At 41.5% G+C, this 17,514-nt stretch overlaps 1 protein-coding gene across 6 annotated transcripts in view; it reads left to right on the forward strand.

Annotated features, from left to right (window-relative positions):
• Positions 1-17,514, forward strand: part of LOC121862250 — a 38,568-nt gene that overhangs the window by 11,161 nt on the left and 9,893 nt on the right. For 4 of the 6 annotated variants that reach the window (XM_042360351.1, XM_042360349.1, XM_042360350.1 and 1 more), the window contains one exon: positions 981-1,107. In XM_042360351.1, coding sequence (XP_042216285.1) covers positions 981-1,107 — 127 coding nt within the window. Of the gene's footprint in view, positions 1-980; positions 1,108-13,668; positions 16,526-17,514 lie in introns of those variants that run through there. The other 2 variants (XM_042360347.1, XM_042360348.1) reach the window with 1 other exon arrangement.

Genomic DNA, 17,514 nt, shown 5'->3' on the forward strand with positions numbered 1-17,514 from the left:
TCCTCACCCCAGTTGAATGGTCATAATATACTGTGATTTATTTTAATGGTAAAAATTCTAAAAGGGAATTAGATACTGTGATGACATTAGGTTGGGTGAAGGTACAGGGGTAACACAAGAGATATACGAGTCTTATTGTGAATAGGGAACATAGTAGAACATAGTATTCAATAATATTCATAGGAAGGTTATAGGAAGGTCATCCAGCCATAAATCTTGCTTCAGATCATCCTGCTGGCAGCTGAATCATCAGATAATTTTGGCAATAAAAAGTGAAATTACAAATAAAAGTAAGAAACATTGAGAAAATAACAAATATAACATGACTATAGTTAAAATATAGAGTAATATGCACTGACAAGTTAAGGTTCTCTGATGTTAAGAAATTATAATTGTGATTACATTTTTATATTGGTGAAGAATTGGCATCTGAAGACCTGCATTTAACTAGACTTAAGGAAGTCAGTCTTTGTGAATAGGATGTTTTTGGCAAACATTTATAAGTGGTGGATGACCGGGCGACCAGTGAGTTACAGCTCTTGCCAATTGTTAGATGAATCATTGTGGTAGTTTTTGTGCTGCTAATTATTAACATCTTGGTACTGTTGAGGGGCATTGTAATATTATCTTTACCCTAAGACTTTGAGGATGATTTTTTTAACTCCGAAGATGGTGGTTTAACCCTTTGAGGATGAGTCACTTTTTTTGTCTAAGATATTGATAAATTACGTAACCTCTTCACACCGTCCCGACAGTGAAGTGACACAACACACTGTACTCTACCTGTCACTTCATACCATACTGTGCATGTATAGAAGTGGTGGTTATGGATTAATGTTTATGGGAACACATGAAACAAAGCTCTTGCATCTCTGTTATGTGGATTGTGATATACAGTACAGTACATAGTTTGTTACTCTTGTTATAAATATCTTGTTATTGAATTAAAATCGTTGTACATATTTTTGTTTGACCTCCAGGATGTGTATGCACCGGCACCAGCTCATGACGACAGCCTCGGCCGTGTGTGAGACGGCCTCCCTCGACATCACCGAGGACTTCCAGAAGATGTACAGTGACTGGCAACAGCACCTGGGATCTCTGCAGGTAATGTTGTAGTTACTGAGTAATGGGCTGGACCCTAGACTGTCCTTCATGGCCATGAACGATGTGTCGCGGGTAATGGCTCTCCTGGAGAACCTGCCAACATGGAGATAATTCTTAGGTGATCACATATGGCTTGTGTTCATCTACAGAATTATGTACATACAGTAGTCAGAATTTAAAACTTGTGAGAACCATTGTAGGAGTTTCTTTAAACATCTTCTCATCTTCAACTGTTATGAGGTGATATAACAGCACTTGAAGTATGGGTTAAAAACTCCAACATGAGTTGTCTGAGGAACTTTTACGAACGACCAGAAGCGTAAATGTGCCTCTCGGTGCATGTGTGAAAGATCCAACACTTACAGGAATGCTGCTTAGCCTACTGCCAAGCAAAGTAGTGTACCATTGGCTTGTACAGTACTGTATATAGGTAGGAAAAGCTTATAGAGAGGAAATGTGTAGCCCAAGTTTCCACACTGTTTTGACGTAAGAATTTTGAGTGGTATAAGACAGGGATGATTGGCCACTGGTAAAAGAATTGTTGGTAATGTAAATGGTGAGTCTAGTTGAAAGTTGAAGGATGTCGTACTGTACAGTATACGGGAGAAGGAACTCATGCAAAGGTTTGTTGAAATGCTTTTACTCTCAGCTGTTTGTGTTTAGTGTTGTCATCATCATGTTTAAGGTTGTCATGGTTTTTCATCGTAATGGTGTAAGTGTGGATTATATTATATAAAGATTATAATATATTGTGTTTCTTATATTTCTTACTGTAGAGTTCGATACCTTCACACTGGTTACTTACAGGAGATTATGGTGTATCTACGTAGAAATTCACTCTCCCACCCGACATTCTATGATTTATACTTGATAAATGATGATTTATTGAGTTCCAATAGTTTCCAACATCCACCTAAATTATTGGCTATACTTTGTCATAACCAATCAGTCACTACCTTTAGTAATAATAAGATAGGATCACAGATATGGGCAGATAATTGCACTAACATTTATTTGGCAAGCTTCCATACAATGATTTACAATTTGCATGGATATATGAGTCACTCACATTCACGCTGTAATAAAATTAATCTTCTAAAAGGGGGAATTTTCAACTTTATTACTCTACTATGGGTATGACTTAACAGAGCCTTGATTCTTCAAGTGATACATTTACTGCCAGCCGGGATTGCTCGTTGCAACCAGGCTTCCGCACAAGAACCTCTTTCCACGGGGAATAACAACAAAAAGGTACTCTTGGGTTACCACACACAGTCTCGCGTCACTGACAGTCACTGTAGACGGTTGTCGCGGCAAGGAGAACTGGTAAGCGTGATTTGATTAACAACATACAGTAGGTGCAATAGCCCAGCCTGGATTGCTTTTGTCGCAACCAGGCATCCACACGTGATATTTCCACGGGGATAATAAACCTAGGTTAACACACTTAATCTCGTGTCGACGACGGTCCACAGGACAGGGTGGCGGTGGAGGACTCTGTGTGGTGTCCCGTTCCCTTCAGGAGGGAGAGGATGGGGATGACGTCTTAACTAACCCATGGCCTAGGGGATACTACTTAAAATGTGGTTTTGGGGCGTGAGGCGATTGAACAGTACAACACTGTCTCAATGGCCTCTCCCTATAGACTGGCTAACATACCACTAATGGAAAAAATGTCATAGTCATGGCTCGCCGGGTGCCTTATCTCTAGTAAAACAAACTTTGGAGTTGGTTGCTTGGGTAAGCCTAACGCAACCCATGACAAAGTAATTGGAGAATTTTTTTTTTTACTTTTTGAAGATGAATTATCCTCTGTGGAGATGTCTTAACCTCTTCAGTGTATTGACTTGGCCCCTTGTGTAAGATGGCTTAACCATTTGTGAGTATAGTACACTGATATTGTACTCTAGAGATTAAGTCATTGTATTCCGAGGGTTAAGTCATCCTAATCATTTAACCATAAGATTAACCCCTCCAACTTATTTCACCTCTACTATTAACTTCCCTAATGCTTTCTTGACCTGACCTAACTCTTCCCCCTCCCCCCCAGGTAGCATTAGGTGTTATAAACATCAGTTGATCAGTTGAAATAATAAGTTTGATGTGAGGGCTAATTTTCATGCGATCCCCAAATCCTGTACTGTACTAATCTGCATCTTTTAGTGCTATCAGTGAAATATAACAGTTGACTCTGGACAGATGCAAAGTGAAGCGTGTTTAAGAAGCGTTAGTGTTGTAATGAAGAGGGTGATGTAGGAGAGTGGACTCTTAAATGTTTTGGGTCCGTGAGTCCATCTGGCAACAGGTTTGTGTGTTCGTTCTCACATTGGGTGCGGAAGGGGAGGGTGTAACATGAGAGGTCGTGGATTGAAGGAAGGTAGAATTTTTTCAAGGGGAGAGGGTGACCAATGTTGTAGAGGAGGTGGTGGCTGTTACCTGGAGGTTTAAGGGAGGTTGGGTTAGTGTAGGTAAGGGTAGGTTAATGTTAGGTTAGAGTAGGTAAGGTTAGTGTTGTGTTTAGTCACCAGGTGAAGTAAGTTAGAGGTGACTTCAGGTGATTCCCAGTGAAACAACTTGAATCATGATTTGATTTTCAGTTTTGGATGAAAGCTTTAGTTACGGTTAAATTGTGGGGTTTGGGGGTAGGAGGGATGGTTGGAGGGGGTTAAAGGACGAACCTGGAATTAACGACAGGTAAAGGTGGAATCAGGTAGGTAGCAGGTAGCGCAGATTAGGGCCAGGTGAGGTAGCACAGGTAGGTAGGTGACCCCCCCCTCCTCCCAGATCAGGTGTGGCCGGGGAGGGAGATCAGTCAGTCACATATCAACTGGTCGACCACATGGGAGGGCTGATATGCTGTGGCGAAACTTGCTGGGGTCGACACGTGGGATACTGTACTGCAGGAACTGATACCTAGTGGTTTTGGTTTGAGGAGACTCGCTTAATCACCTGTAGATCCATCCCCTAAGCTTATTTCACCGGATGATTCATTCCCTAAGCTTATTTCACCTGATAATTCATTCCCTAAGCTTATTTCACCTGATAACTCATTCCCTAAGCTTATTTCACCTGATAACTCCTTCCCTAAGCTTATTTCACCTTATTCACTCCCTAAGCTTGTTTTACTTGATGATTCACTCCCTAGACTTATTTCACCTTATCATTCACTCCCGAAGCTTATTTCACCTCCTTGTCACCTTGAGAGAGATTCTAAGACAAAAAAAGAGAATGTGTGAGCGAGAGCGTGATTGCAACACCTTTACATCACCCAGGCAGGGCACGGGACCAACCACCACTACTACTGTACCAACAACAAACACATACTGGCTTCTAGTTTGCTATTGAAGATCCTAACCCCCTTGCCTCTACCCCGCCCGCCACTATTGATGTCACTCCCTCCTCCTCCCCCACCCTCTGGCCAAATAACACTTACAATAACCCCTAAATATAGGGGACATTACAAAGGTACTCAACTATCCAACCAGGAGCGAACTCGTAACAATGGTTTTAAATTAGACAAATTTAGATTTAGGTGCGAGATAGGTAAACATTGTTTTGGAAGTAGAGTAGTGGATGAATGGAACAAGTTGCCAAACATCATCAGTAACTTGAATACACTGTATAGCTTCAAACACCAGTTGGTTTATTCCTACTTACTGTACCGGCTTCTCTCAAATCGGCATTCCCGACCACGATGTTTTAACATACCTGTCATGTGTTCACGTCAGAGCCGGGTGGTGTCACGTACTGTCATAGATTCCTGACGAGAGAGAGAGAGAGAGAGTTGGGCGTAAAGTCTGTGTCTGTTATATCTCGGCCGTGTCTGAAGAGCCGGGTGTCGTGTACATTGAACCGCTAGAGAGCCGGTCGATGTCAGCTACTGTCATAGGCGAAGGCACTCTGGCAGACATGATGGGTCGTGTGCCAAATGTATGTATGTATGTGTGTGTTTGTGTGTGGTGCTCGCCCAAGGAAGAGGTACGCCCTTTCATGATCATTCCCCTCCCGCCACTGTACACTTGAGGAGTGGCGATTAGGCTCTCTCTCACAGTAGTAGTGTAGTAGTAGTCACAATAGAAGTAGTAGGATAATAGAATAATAGTTGTAGTATTAGTAACGGTGGGTCGATGACCTGTGCCCGGGTGGGCTATTCCCCGTAAAAAAAAAAGCTCTTGATAACCTGTCAGAATGTTCGACCTTGGATTGTGCTGGGTGGTGTTATAATATTGTCCAGGTGATGGGAATCTTTCTTTTATTCTCGCGGTCTATCGCTACTTCACCCACCAACATTATAGTGACGGGCGGTGACGGTAATACTTGCACTTATTTTATAATGAAGGATTTTATTGTGAACTATAAATATTTTATTTTGGATGATGGAATTATATTATTAATGGTTGTACTTGTTTGTAGGTAATGTGAGGTTAAGCAAGGTTAGGGTGAGTGTGTGGGGCCAAGGAGAGGCCAGGCCCAGACGTGGCAACATGGCTTGTATATAATCCAGTCATCATCACTAAGTAATTTTTGTCGTGTAAATGTTGTGTTGGACACGGTCATCATCATCGAAGCCGTGAACGATCGTTGAGTGTATAATCGCTTGATAAAAGGACATGAGAATAGTTTCATAATGTGGGAGACTTTATTTTTTGTTGTTTGGCGTTGCAGAGCCAGACACCGCTAGTTGGTGGTGCGGCTGGGTGGAGCTCTTGGCTAGAAGCTGGTGTGCTAATTTGATTTAGGTTTTGCTTAACACATCTGTACAAAACTTTCTAATAACACGTGTTGTGTACACCGCAGAATGTTCCCTCATTTTATAACGTTTTCTATATAATAAGCAAATACCTGTACTGTACCGCATATACCTGAAGCTGTTCTACCAGGCGCTTTATGATTTGGTTTATTTTCGTTTTGTTTACCACATTGTATAAATGTTTCCCTAAACGTTGTCTTCACACTTTCCATAGTAAATGATGCGCTGTTTTGTTACTTAATTGCTTAATGGACACACAACAGTCTAAAATAGTATACACAACGAAATCTGAAGACAGACGTGAACGAAACTTTCAGCAATTTTAGAATAGTGTGCGGCTGTGTGACTTGCCCGGGAGAGTTACCATGTTTGTTTAATTGTAGAATATTTTATAGGGTTTGTTTTCATAATATTTACATTGTGCTAGAATATTTCACAGACATTATTTACATATCTACTGTTTCATAGTGTCTTTTCACACATGTACATAGCGATTTACTTTATTTATTTGAGATTATTTCATAGGATTTTGTTTATGTATTTTCAGTGTTAGGGAACTTAGGGGAGTAGGAAAAATATGTATTGCAAACTGTTTCGGGAGACTGATCATTTTGTATGTGTGTGTGTGTATGTAAATAGATTTAAGTATTTGTGGTGAAATACTGTATTTTATGGTGTTTGGCTTCCGTTGGGCAGCACTTGAAGATAAAAAACGCCTTAACCATACCTGGGGGTTAGGGTAGGTGAGGATAAGTTAGGTTAGCGATAGGGTGGTTAATCTTAAGGTAAAATAAGCATGGGTTTAAATCTTTCGCTGTTGGATTACTGTATGATTTGTTTTAACCTTCCAAGATAAAATATAATGTTTTCTCTGTCGGGAATGTAAAGTTAAAAAAAAACCCGCTTGTGGTGTCGAAGTTTTACCAGATATGAGTAACAAGTAATGAGTCAAGTGTGTGTGCTGTAGTGGTGGTGGTTAACGTGGCGTAATATAGGTGGTGAGGCCTCGGTGGGGGGGGTTGAGTGAGGTGGGTAGGGTAACAGTGTTGGTGGTGGGTTGAATAATGGAATAGGTGGGTTACGTCGTGAGATCTGGGTGGGTGGGTGGGTTGATTGAGTGAGGTACGGAGGGAGGGAGGGGAAGTGTTAAGTCATAGGAGGCGGCGCGTGTTTCCCGGGACAACCACCCCAAACTGCAGTGGTCACCAAAGCAACAAACGCACTCGTTTGGTGTGTGTGTTGTCAGCTTAGCTTAACTTATCTTACAGTTTTACAGGGATGGATGAAGTAAATATTCATTTGACTCACTATCAACAACACTCACAGATATGCCTAAGATTCAGATTTAACCTCGCTCCATGCACCCCAGCTAGTTTATTGTGCACCTCGGCATGTTGTGGAAGGCGAAGCACAAGGAAGCATCACGGTCTTGGCTTGTCTCCTTACCTGAGGATTACCTGTACACGTTCACGTGTTTATGGCAATGTATGGCGGCGGGTCGGGGCCCCAGTGATGCCAAGCACCACCTGACCTGTTTCTGGGAGTGGCAGGGATAACTTGCTTATGTCGGAATTACTCAAACCCAAACTAACGCTAAATTAACCATAACCAAACCTAACCTAAGTATGATTAGTGTTAAATGAGCTTGTGGGTAGTAGTTAATCTTCAGGTGATCCGAAGTTGCGTTTCTTGATGGAATTATGTTGGTGTGGGCCAGCAGTATATGCGCACACTGTTCATTACGTCACCACTGCTACTCATGAGAACAGGATAGGTAGCCGGGGGGGAGAGGCGGAGTGTGTGGTGGGTAGGTAGGTGTTCTCATTGGCTCAGGGTAAAGTTGTCCCAAGGTTGTGATTGGCTGGGCGTAGCGTCATCAGTAGTTGTGGCGTCGCCTTATCTCGCCCTTGGGTCCTGGCACCATGGAAATCGTGTCTTCGCTGTCGTCCCCTTCCGCAGTTTTTTGTTGACAGACGAGGACGACAAGATGACAGTTATCATTCTGTCACACGATTTAGTTCTCGTTTATATCGAACCTAACTTGACTTGAACCCAATCTAACCTGACCTGAACCTAACCTAACTTTAAGCTAATATAACTTGAGCTCAACTCAACCTATCCTAACCTAATCTAACCTAACTTTAAGCTAATCAAACTTGAACCCAACCCAACCCAGCCTAATCTAGTCTAGCCTAGGCTAACGTAACCTAACCCTTTCGTCTTGTCAGGCCTAATTAGAACAGGTATTGGTCCAACTTACTCTGGTGTGGAGATGACTGTTGTGTTGTGGCGGGTCAAAGGTGGAAGTTATAGTGGTGGCAGGGGTCTCTCTCTCTGCGCTTCACCTTGCACAGGATGTAAGGGGGTGCCCAATAAACTAGCCCCCTCCGGGGCAATCTGTAAAAAAAATCTCTCTCTCTCGTTCGTGTTAGGGTTGGTATTCCTGTGAGGGGGAAAGCTGCCGCGTTTGTGCCACGTGACGAAAAATTTACACACACACACACACACAGATGTACAGTACGTCTCGAAACACAGGTACACATGTGTAGTCCGTGACCACATATAGATAGTGTGTGTGTGTGTTGGTGGGCGTGCACCTGTCTCACGGTGGGCGGTCAGCTGGGAGGGATCACCACTGTCTTCTCTGGGTTATATTTGTGCACAGTTATTGTATAGTTGACCCCCAGCCTGTGTTGGTATACCCGAGGCATTGTGACACACACACACACACACGGGTGGAGGAAGAGCCACAGTATTGAGTGTTTTGGAGAGGATGGGTCAAGTACTTCTTTGTGCGTGTAAGATGAAGAGTCGTAGGAGAAACGTACGCGCGTGTCAAGATCAGAAACAATGTTTAGGCGGGGGGTAATGAGTTTCTCTCTCTCTCTCTCTCTCTCTCTCAGGATAACGACGATATATGGGTACTTGTATCTATCTATCAAAACATCTATCTATGCCTATATATAGACGGGAAGGCTTTATCATGGGGCCACCATCATCACACATTGATGAGCTGATGACAAGGTTGAGGAAGACTCCGGTCTGTCTGGGAATGCCGTAGTCTTATCTTTCTCTGTTTGATTATCTCACTCTCTCACTGTCTGTCTCTCTCTCTAATGGAATTTTAAAAGGAAATTAATTGGAATTTTTTATTTTGTCCAGTGGAAATTGGTTGGGTTTTCTTTTTCAATTTGTCCACTATTCTGTCCAGGTGGGTGGATAGGGGGGGGGGTGTCAGGGTTAGGTTAGGTTAAGCTAGATTAGGATTACTTTAGGTTATGTTGAGTAAATAAGGTTAAGGTTAGCTTAGGTTAAAATAAGTAAGTTAGGTTTGGATTAGGTTAAGGTAGGGTTAGGTTACGTTAGGTTACTCTTGCGGTGAAATAAACAGAGGTATATAATCTTCAGTTGACCCATGGCAGGTATTGGGGGGTAAAGGTCTTTAGTCTGAACTATGGTCGTTGTAGAGTGATAATGACTCATTCACTTGCCCTTACCTGGATGGAGAGAGATTTGATAAGTTTCTAAATTATTATCCACCAATTAAACTAATTATATCACCTAACCCAATACAATACAACGGATCACCTGAAGATTGACCACCCTATACGCTATCCAGGGGGGGGTGAAGTTAGGTTAGGGTGGTTAATCTTTAGGTGAAATAAACTGGGGTAGTGATTCTTTAGGTGACCCCAAATATATAAGGTGAACGTATTGTTTATACAGTGAAACCTCCATGTAACGGATTTCTCCATATAATCCGTTAAATGGAGGGATATAGCGGACAACTCTCCACATAGTCCGTTAAGTAGAGGTTTCACTGTACTTTTCGCACAATCAATCACGTAACTAAGATAAAACTACGATATGGAGTGATGATAAATGACCTTGGTAGCTCCATGTAGAGAAATATTTTGCTCAGTAACATGAAGATTACACACCGCAGTTTAGTTCACCTAATTATTAAAATAATCATAATACTAAAATAAATAATGCTAATAATAATATTATTAATAAAATAAATAATGTTAATAATAATATCTACGTATAAAAGCTCTTTACTAAATCACTCACAACAAAGAGGACATTCCCAAAGCGCCTGAGTGGTAGTCAACTAGATGTAGGCCAAGAAGGGTGGTGGTAAACAAAGTGTGTGTGTGTTCAGTAGGTTGGCGTGCTTGGGTCATCACGGGTGTTAGCAGTTGGGGAGGACGACTACATGAGACAGCAGGTGGAAGGAGAGAACGTTTAGGGATAGAATGTTGGTAGTTGGTGTTAGTGTGTTAGAATGTTGGTAGCCGGTGATAGTGTGTTAGAGTGGTGGATGGTGGTGATAATTTGTTTTAGTGACGTCACCTCGCTTGTAAACATTTTTACCGGCCAAATTTGTGCTTTGCACACCGTACTTCACCTGTTGGTCTAAGTCTGTTCACATTCATTAATACTTAAGTGTACATAAGAACATAAGAATGGAGGAAACTGCAGCGGGCCTATTGGCCCATACTGGGCAGTCCCGTTTACACCCAACCCCTATTGCTCATATATCCATCCAACCTATGTTTGATGATATTTGGTAACTTGTTCCACTCGTCCACTACTCTTATTTCCAAACCAATGTTTACCCATTTTGCGCCTAAATCTAAATTTGTCTAATTTAAAACCTTGTTACGAGTTCGGTCCTGGTTGAATAGTTTGAGTACCTTTGTAATGTTCCCTTTATTCAGCCCTGACTTCCATTTATACACCTCTATCATATCGCCCCTCACTCTACGTCTCTCGAGGGAGTGCAAATTAAGATGCTTTAACCTGTCTCTGTACTCAAGGTTCCTAATGCCCGGGATTAGTCTTGTCATTCTCCTCTGAATTCTTTCTAGGGATTCTATATCCATTCTGTAATACGGTGACCAAAATTGAACTGCGTAATCCAAGTGAGGTCTCACAAGCGCAAGATATAGTTTTAGGATGACCTCGCTAGTCTTGTAACTAACACTCCTTTGTATGAACCCAAGCACTTTATTTGCCTTGTTTCGAGCAAATACACAGTTTACTCAATAACATCGTTTTTCATCTGGTATCTGGTTTTCCTGTTTACATATCCTATACTGAGTACTTTCCATTTCTCCACGTTGAATTTCATCTGTAGTTTTGCGAAGTCCTCGTCAGATTTAATTACACGCCCTATTTTAGTGTCATCAGCAAATTTACTTAAGTTGCTGTCTGCGCCGATATCTGTCGTTTATGTATATAATAAATAATAATGGTCCAAGTACTGACCCTTGGGGAACTCCACTAGTGACGTTGCTCAAATCGGATTTAGTGCCGTTAATGCTCACTCGCCTTTTCCTGTCCTGTAACCACGCCCTAATCCATTTTAGAGTATATCCTTTAATGCCTCGAGCCTTCACTTTTCTTATTAATCTTTCGTGGGGGACTCTGTCGAAGGCTTTGCTAAAGTCGAGATATACCACATCATAATTGTGCCCCTCGTCCACTGGTTCGAAAACATGAAAATAATGTTAATAGATTAGTTAGACATGAACCCCCCGCTTGTGAAGCCATGTTGGGAATCATTGATCAACTTGTGCTTCTCCAGGTGATTTCGAATAGTTTGAAATGATTGCTTCCAGTAATTTGCTTACAATTGATGTTAGACTAATTGGACAGTAGTTAGAGGATAGTGATCTGATCTATCTCCCTTCTTGATAACCGGTATTACATTTGCTATCCTCCAGGATTCTGGTACTGCACCCGTTTTTAAGGACATGTTAAACAACTTTGCTAAGGGCATACTAAGCTCTTCCTTACATTCCTTTAATACTCTGGCAAATATCTCCTCGGGACCTGGTGACTTAATAGGCTTTAGTTTGTCTATTTGCTTACTAATATCGTTACTAGTCACTACTATCTCGCTTAATTTATTTTCTTCACTGTCTCTGTATAGAGTCGGTGCCTCGGGTATCATGTTTAAATTTTCGGTGGTGAAAACTGTTGAAAAATATTTATTCAGATTTTTGCTCATTTCTCTGTCGTTATCAGTTAGCTCGCCGGTATCCGACTGTATTGGTCCAATCTTTTCTCGTGTTTTAGTTTGATACAGTTGATAGAATCCCTTGGGGTTTGACTTCGCCTCCCTTGCTGTGGGTGACCTCAGTGTCAAGACCTGACTGAATTACTCAGAATAGACCAATATTTTATAATAATCTCGGAGGTAAATTTCACCACGATTTATTCTCCTACCTATAGCCTTCCTTTGTCCAATAATGTTCTTTAAATAATTATTTATCCATGTAGGGTCATTGTTTGTTTGTTCTGAGTTTTCTGTATGGTGTTCTGCCTTTGTGCATTAATTAACTCATTATTTAAGTTGTTGTGGAACTCGTGAACCTCAGATCTCGTTATCAGGTGTATCCGCCCCTTTACTGCACATACTGCACATCCATACATTCGCTTTAGTTTAAACCATTGAACATATAAATATGATCACAAACACGCCATTATTCCCATTTCGAGGATTTGTTTATATATTCTTTAATACATTGACCGTCGATGTGTTTGTTGTGTGTTCATCTCGCTTCTAGTATTTACAATCCCTACACATGTCTTCCCCTCCCTCCCCCCGGCAGAGGCCAGCCCACCCCATCGCCCCACCACGCAATGTTTTGAGTCCTCAGGTAAGGCTTGCCAACCGTGTCGCGCCGCCTCACTCCTTAATACACAGTAAAATTTTCATTTGATGTCCCTCGCTTAAAATTCCCACTTGATAATGCCTCCCTTCCACTTGGTAATGCCTCACTTCCACTTGATAATGCCCCCTTCCACTTGATAATGCCCCCTTCCACTTGGTAATGCCTCCCTTCCACTTGATAATACCTTCCTTCCACTTGATAATACCTTCCTTCCACTTGATAATACCTTCCTTCCACTTGATAATACCTTCCTTCCACTTGATACCTCCCTTCCACTTGGCGGGGATGTAATTTGAAGACTAATCCGTTCATTGACCACACAACACATTTTCTGAACGAGTTTCCACGGTACAGTGTGTGTGTTAATCTCCAGTGTTGAGAATTGTTAAATTAAGGTGTTATAGTCGGTAAGTTAAAATTTATCCTAGTTCGTAATATATTGGGATGTTGATGAGGGCGTTGTGGGTGCAGGTTTTACCAAGGTGGGTGTGTGCCGACAGGTGTTACCCAGGTGGGCGTGTTTACTTGGTGACACGGGATGACACATCACATCTTGTAGAGAAGCCACATACATACATACATACTTACATACTTACATACGTAGACAATTAGTTATTTTGGATCAGGTGAAGATTAGCAACCCCAGTTTATATCACATTATTAAAGACTCTAACACCCACCTCTCCCCCGCACCAGGTAGCCTTAGAGATAATTTATCTGGGGTGGCTCATGTAGGTAGATAATGTTCTAGGTGAGCAGATTTATACAGAGGTAGTGGCTAAGTGAGATTAGGTTAGGTTGCAGTAGACACCATGTTATCGAGTTTGCCTCACTGTGCTGGTGGTGGAAGTTGCAGTGAATTTTTATAGCTAGACGTTGAGGGGCTGGTTGTACCGAATCTTTTGTTCCTTTAACCTCACCTAGTATAGTAAAGGCAGTAACGTGTTTGTTGTTAGTGGAAAACTGTCTTGTTTCTCCGAGATGTAGCTATTGGTATGTGTATGTAAACAAATTCCTTATAGCGGGGTTTGGTTCATCTTCCTCCTCGCTGATAAAAACACTCACACAGACACGGTGTTACTTGGGAGGGGGGGGGGGTGGTTGCCAGTAGCCAGCTCAGTCTGCCACGCGGTGAGCACGGTGGAGTACCTGCGTAGTGGGAGCTATGTGTAGTGATAGTGGTTCTGACAGTGACGACAGGTCCACACGAGACGACATCTTCTAAAAACCATGATGAACCAAACGTCAACAACATGACTTTATCTGCACTGTGTATTGAGTGGCCTAGGACTGTGGCAAATATTGATTCAGTGGTGGTGACGTGTAGTGGTGGGATGGCTGGGTTGGGGCGCTAGCTGGTGTTTCTCATGGCTGTACTGTGGGGTAGTTGTACGAGGGAGGAGGCAGGACAAGAGAGAAGCATCAGGGGAACAGATATTATGGTGCTCTTTAACGGCTCTTTCGTGTTTCCCTGGGAAGATGTGCTGGCAACAGGAAGTGTGGCTGATGATGGTGTAGGTAGAGCGAGTGTCGGTGTCTGTTACGACGACCAACGCTGTAAACTGACTGACGGTCTCACTTTGACTCGACACTAAACGCATCAGAACGCTTGTGTATAATTGTTTTTATTCATGGTTTTAATGTCATTAATTAGTCGAAATGATGATCGTTTAGAATATTGACGAGAGATTGATGATATTGTCAGTCGATTGTTAAGGTAAATAAGTTGTCAGTTGATTGGTAAGGTAAAATAAGTTGTCAGTTGATTGTGATGGTCAATAAGTTGTCAGTTGATTGTGATGGTAAATAAGTTGTCAGTTGTTTGGTAAGGTAAATAGGTTGTCAGTTGTTTGGAAAGGTAGATAAGTTGTCAGTTGTGTGGTAAGGTAAATAAGTTGTCAGTTGTGTGGTAAGGTAAATAAATTGTCAGTTGTTTGGTAAGGTAAATAAGTTGTCAGTTGATTGTGATGGTAAATAAGTTGTCAGTTGTTTGGTAAGGTAAATAAGTTGTCAGTTGTTTGGAAAGGTAGATAAGTTGTCAGTTGATTGTGATGGTAAATGAGTTGTCAGTTGTTTGGTAAGGTAAATAGGTTGTCAGTTGTTTGGAAAGGTTGTCAGTTGTGTGGTAAGGTAAATAAATTGTCAGTTGTTTGGTAAGGTAAATAAATTGTCAGTTGTTTGGTAAGGTAGATAAGTTGTCGGTTGTTTGGTAAGGTAGATAAGTTGTCAGTTGTTTGGAAAGGTAGATAAGGGGTTAAACTATCACCCTGAAAGGGTTAAACCACCATTATCAAAGCATTAAAACATCAATCTTAAATAGTTGATGGGCTGGGTTAGGTTAGGTTAGGTTGTGTGAATGCAGTTGTATGACTTACATGATAGGTATTGGTGTGAACTGTCTGTGATGGCCGTTATGGTAAATTCAGGGGGGGGGGTTAATGCTCTTGAACCTATAGTTGTGGTGTCGTCTGGTTGATCAGGTGGTCCATAATTTTTTACATCTTTTGCAGGGTACAAATTATCATAGCTATGATATGTGAATTAAATCTTTGAACTAATTGTGCAATTCAAAAGTGCAGTGTTATTGTGAATATTAAGTGTAAGTAAATAATTAGAGATGTAAAGTTCTTACAAGTGGAGCGAACAAGAATAAAGTTAACCATAAGTTTAGTAAACAAACTAGACAACAACAACAAACATGGAGAGTTATCACAGGACACAAAAAGACAGACAAGCAAATTTGAATTATTTGGAGAGAGACTTGACCCACGATGATCACACCAGGAGTGGTTGGGCTGCTGGTGCCTCTTTGTATTCTCACGATGATTATCAAGACGTATGTGACTTTGAGAAATGCATTAGACTAGGCCTAGTGGGAAATGTAGAGAGCTTCAGAAGAGTTTGCACAGAAGGTAAAGAAAGGAGAGAAGAGAGGAGTGTCCCCAACAATATAGTGCAAGAGAATGAAATGTTACAGCATAAAGTTTTGAAGATAGAAATGGAAAACATTGCACAACAGAAACGCCTCCAGCAGCTAGAGAAGATGGTGATGGAACTCGCATACAACAGATCCCCAACACACGTGCTGGACATGAACCATCACCCGCCCTTCGGTGAATCTCGTGGTATAAATAAGGTAATGGAAGGTGAGGGAGTTGTGAGCAAAAATGGGGACTTTTCATCGAGGAGAACGTACGAGGAGTCAGAACACTGTTACACGAGTGACGATGAACGGTTGTCTGGAGATGTGGCGAGTCTCATGGAAGAGTTTGACAGAAAGGGCAGAGAGAATGGACTTGTCTACGGTAGAAGCGTTGCAGATTCAGACGAACTCGATGATGTTACGTGCAGAGAGAGCCTGTCGATGAACGGCTCCTCCAAGTCAACCATTCATTCCGAGGATGTATCCAGTTCCCCACTGCCAGCCTTCCTCACACCTTCATATCACCATAGTTTAAGCTCAAACATTAATCCATATTCCAGTGAAAATGAACCAATGATCTCGCCACAGCTGTGTTTAACTACACCGGTCCTTCTCACTGCTGCCGCTTTAAGAGAAGCTGAGAAACATCAGGGTCTAGTTGTTAAGAATGAAACAACCAATAGATTTTCTTGCCTCTCAAGGATAAGCAAGGGCTCAGACTTACCCATTTCTTCCTCTTTTCTTGATAAATCTGTCAACAAGCCAGCACTTACTATCACTCTAGGCAGCAAGGTCAGCCCGTTCTCCAACCTCCTCGCTGGTATCCACCAAGCAAGCAATAAGGGTCGAACTAAGAGTAACAATCCTGGCAAGAGTTATTGGCCAGGGTGTGAGGAGAGATCAGAGGCTCCACACACTCCTCCCGCTGCCAAGGACTCTGGTGGGTTTCTCAGTCCTGGTAGTAGTGTGTCTGGTCGAGTGTGCAAGTGGAGTCGCTCACTCAGACTGCCTCTCCTCTCTCCCTTCCCTGACAGTCATTGTAGTGATCTTGATACACATGTAAGTTAATTATTATTTTCTATTTTTAAAACAATTTACTCATTATTACATAAGAGTTGTATAATACAAAACTTCTAGTAAACAAAGGTAAAATTCAGCAAATACAAAAAGAAAGTAAACAGGATATTTATTGAGGTTTTGTTTCACCTCTTATGATAATGATCTCATGTCTGGCGTACCTCTTGTTGTGCCTGGCTGGTAAGTACTGTACAGTATATACTGTAGTGTAGTTATCTTTGTATTCATAGTACAGACTGGTATACCCGCTGTTATTAAATGTAAGTACAGTAACATTGTTATCTTTGTACCCATAATATAGACTGTGATGTAGTACAGTACTCTACTTGTTGGTATTAAATGTAAGTTAACCCAAAACTTGTGTATGGTGATGGTGATCATGTACAATATATAATCAATGTTGCTGGTTTATTATTTTAGTCTGGTGTTACTGTACTGTATCATAGTGTGTGTGTGCATGATTTGCTGTTGACACACACAGGTAAGGTGCACATGAATCCTTATTAATATCTTCAGGTGTGAGGTGTATGTACTTGGACATTTTTTTCAGTAAAACAATGTCCACTTGCATTTCAGTGAGAATTTTTGGGGGCAGACTATTACACAGTAGATAATTAGTTATATAATGTACAATAGTACAGTAGTTTAGATCAGAATGACATTGGTATACGATTATACCTGTACAGTATATATATACTTTTATCTTCTTTCAGCACCTGTTATTATTTTGTTGAATATTACAGTACAGTACTGTATTTACTACTATGTACTTTACTGTATGAGTACAGGGTATATGTATTTATATTGTATTATGCACCTGTATTGTAGTGTACTTCAAACTTAGCATCACAACCAACCTTCCACTGATTTTTTATCTCCTCCTGTGAGAGCTAACCAGCTCACTGTGTTTGTTTGTTTGTCCGAGGATGACTTGGTGGTCGGTGAAGGAAGGCAGCTTCTAACTCCCCTTA

The sequence above is a fragment of the Homarus americanus genome, unplaced genomic scaffold (genome assembly GCF_018991925.1).
Source record: "Homarus americanus isolate GMGI-L3 unplaced genomic scaffold, GMGI_Hamer_2.0 scaffold31037, whole genome shotgun sequence".
NCBI lineage: Eukaryota > Metazoa > Arthropoda > Malacostraca > Decapoda > Nephropidae > Homarus > Homarus americanus.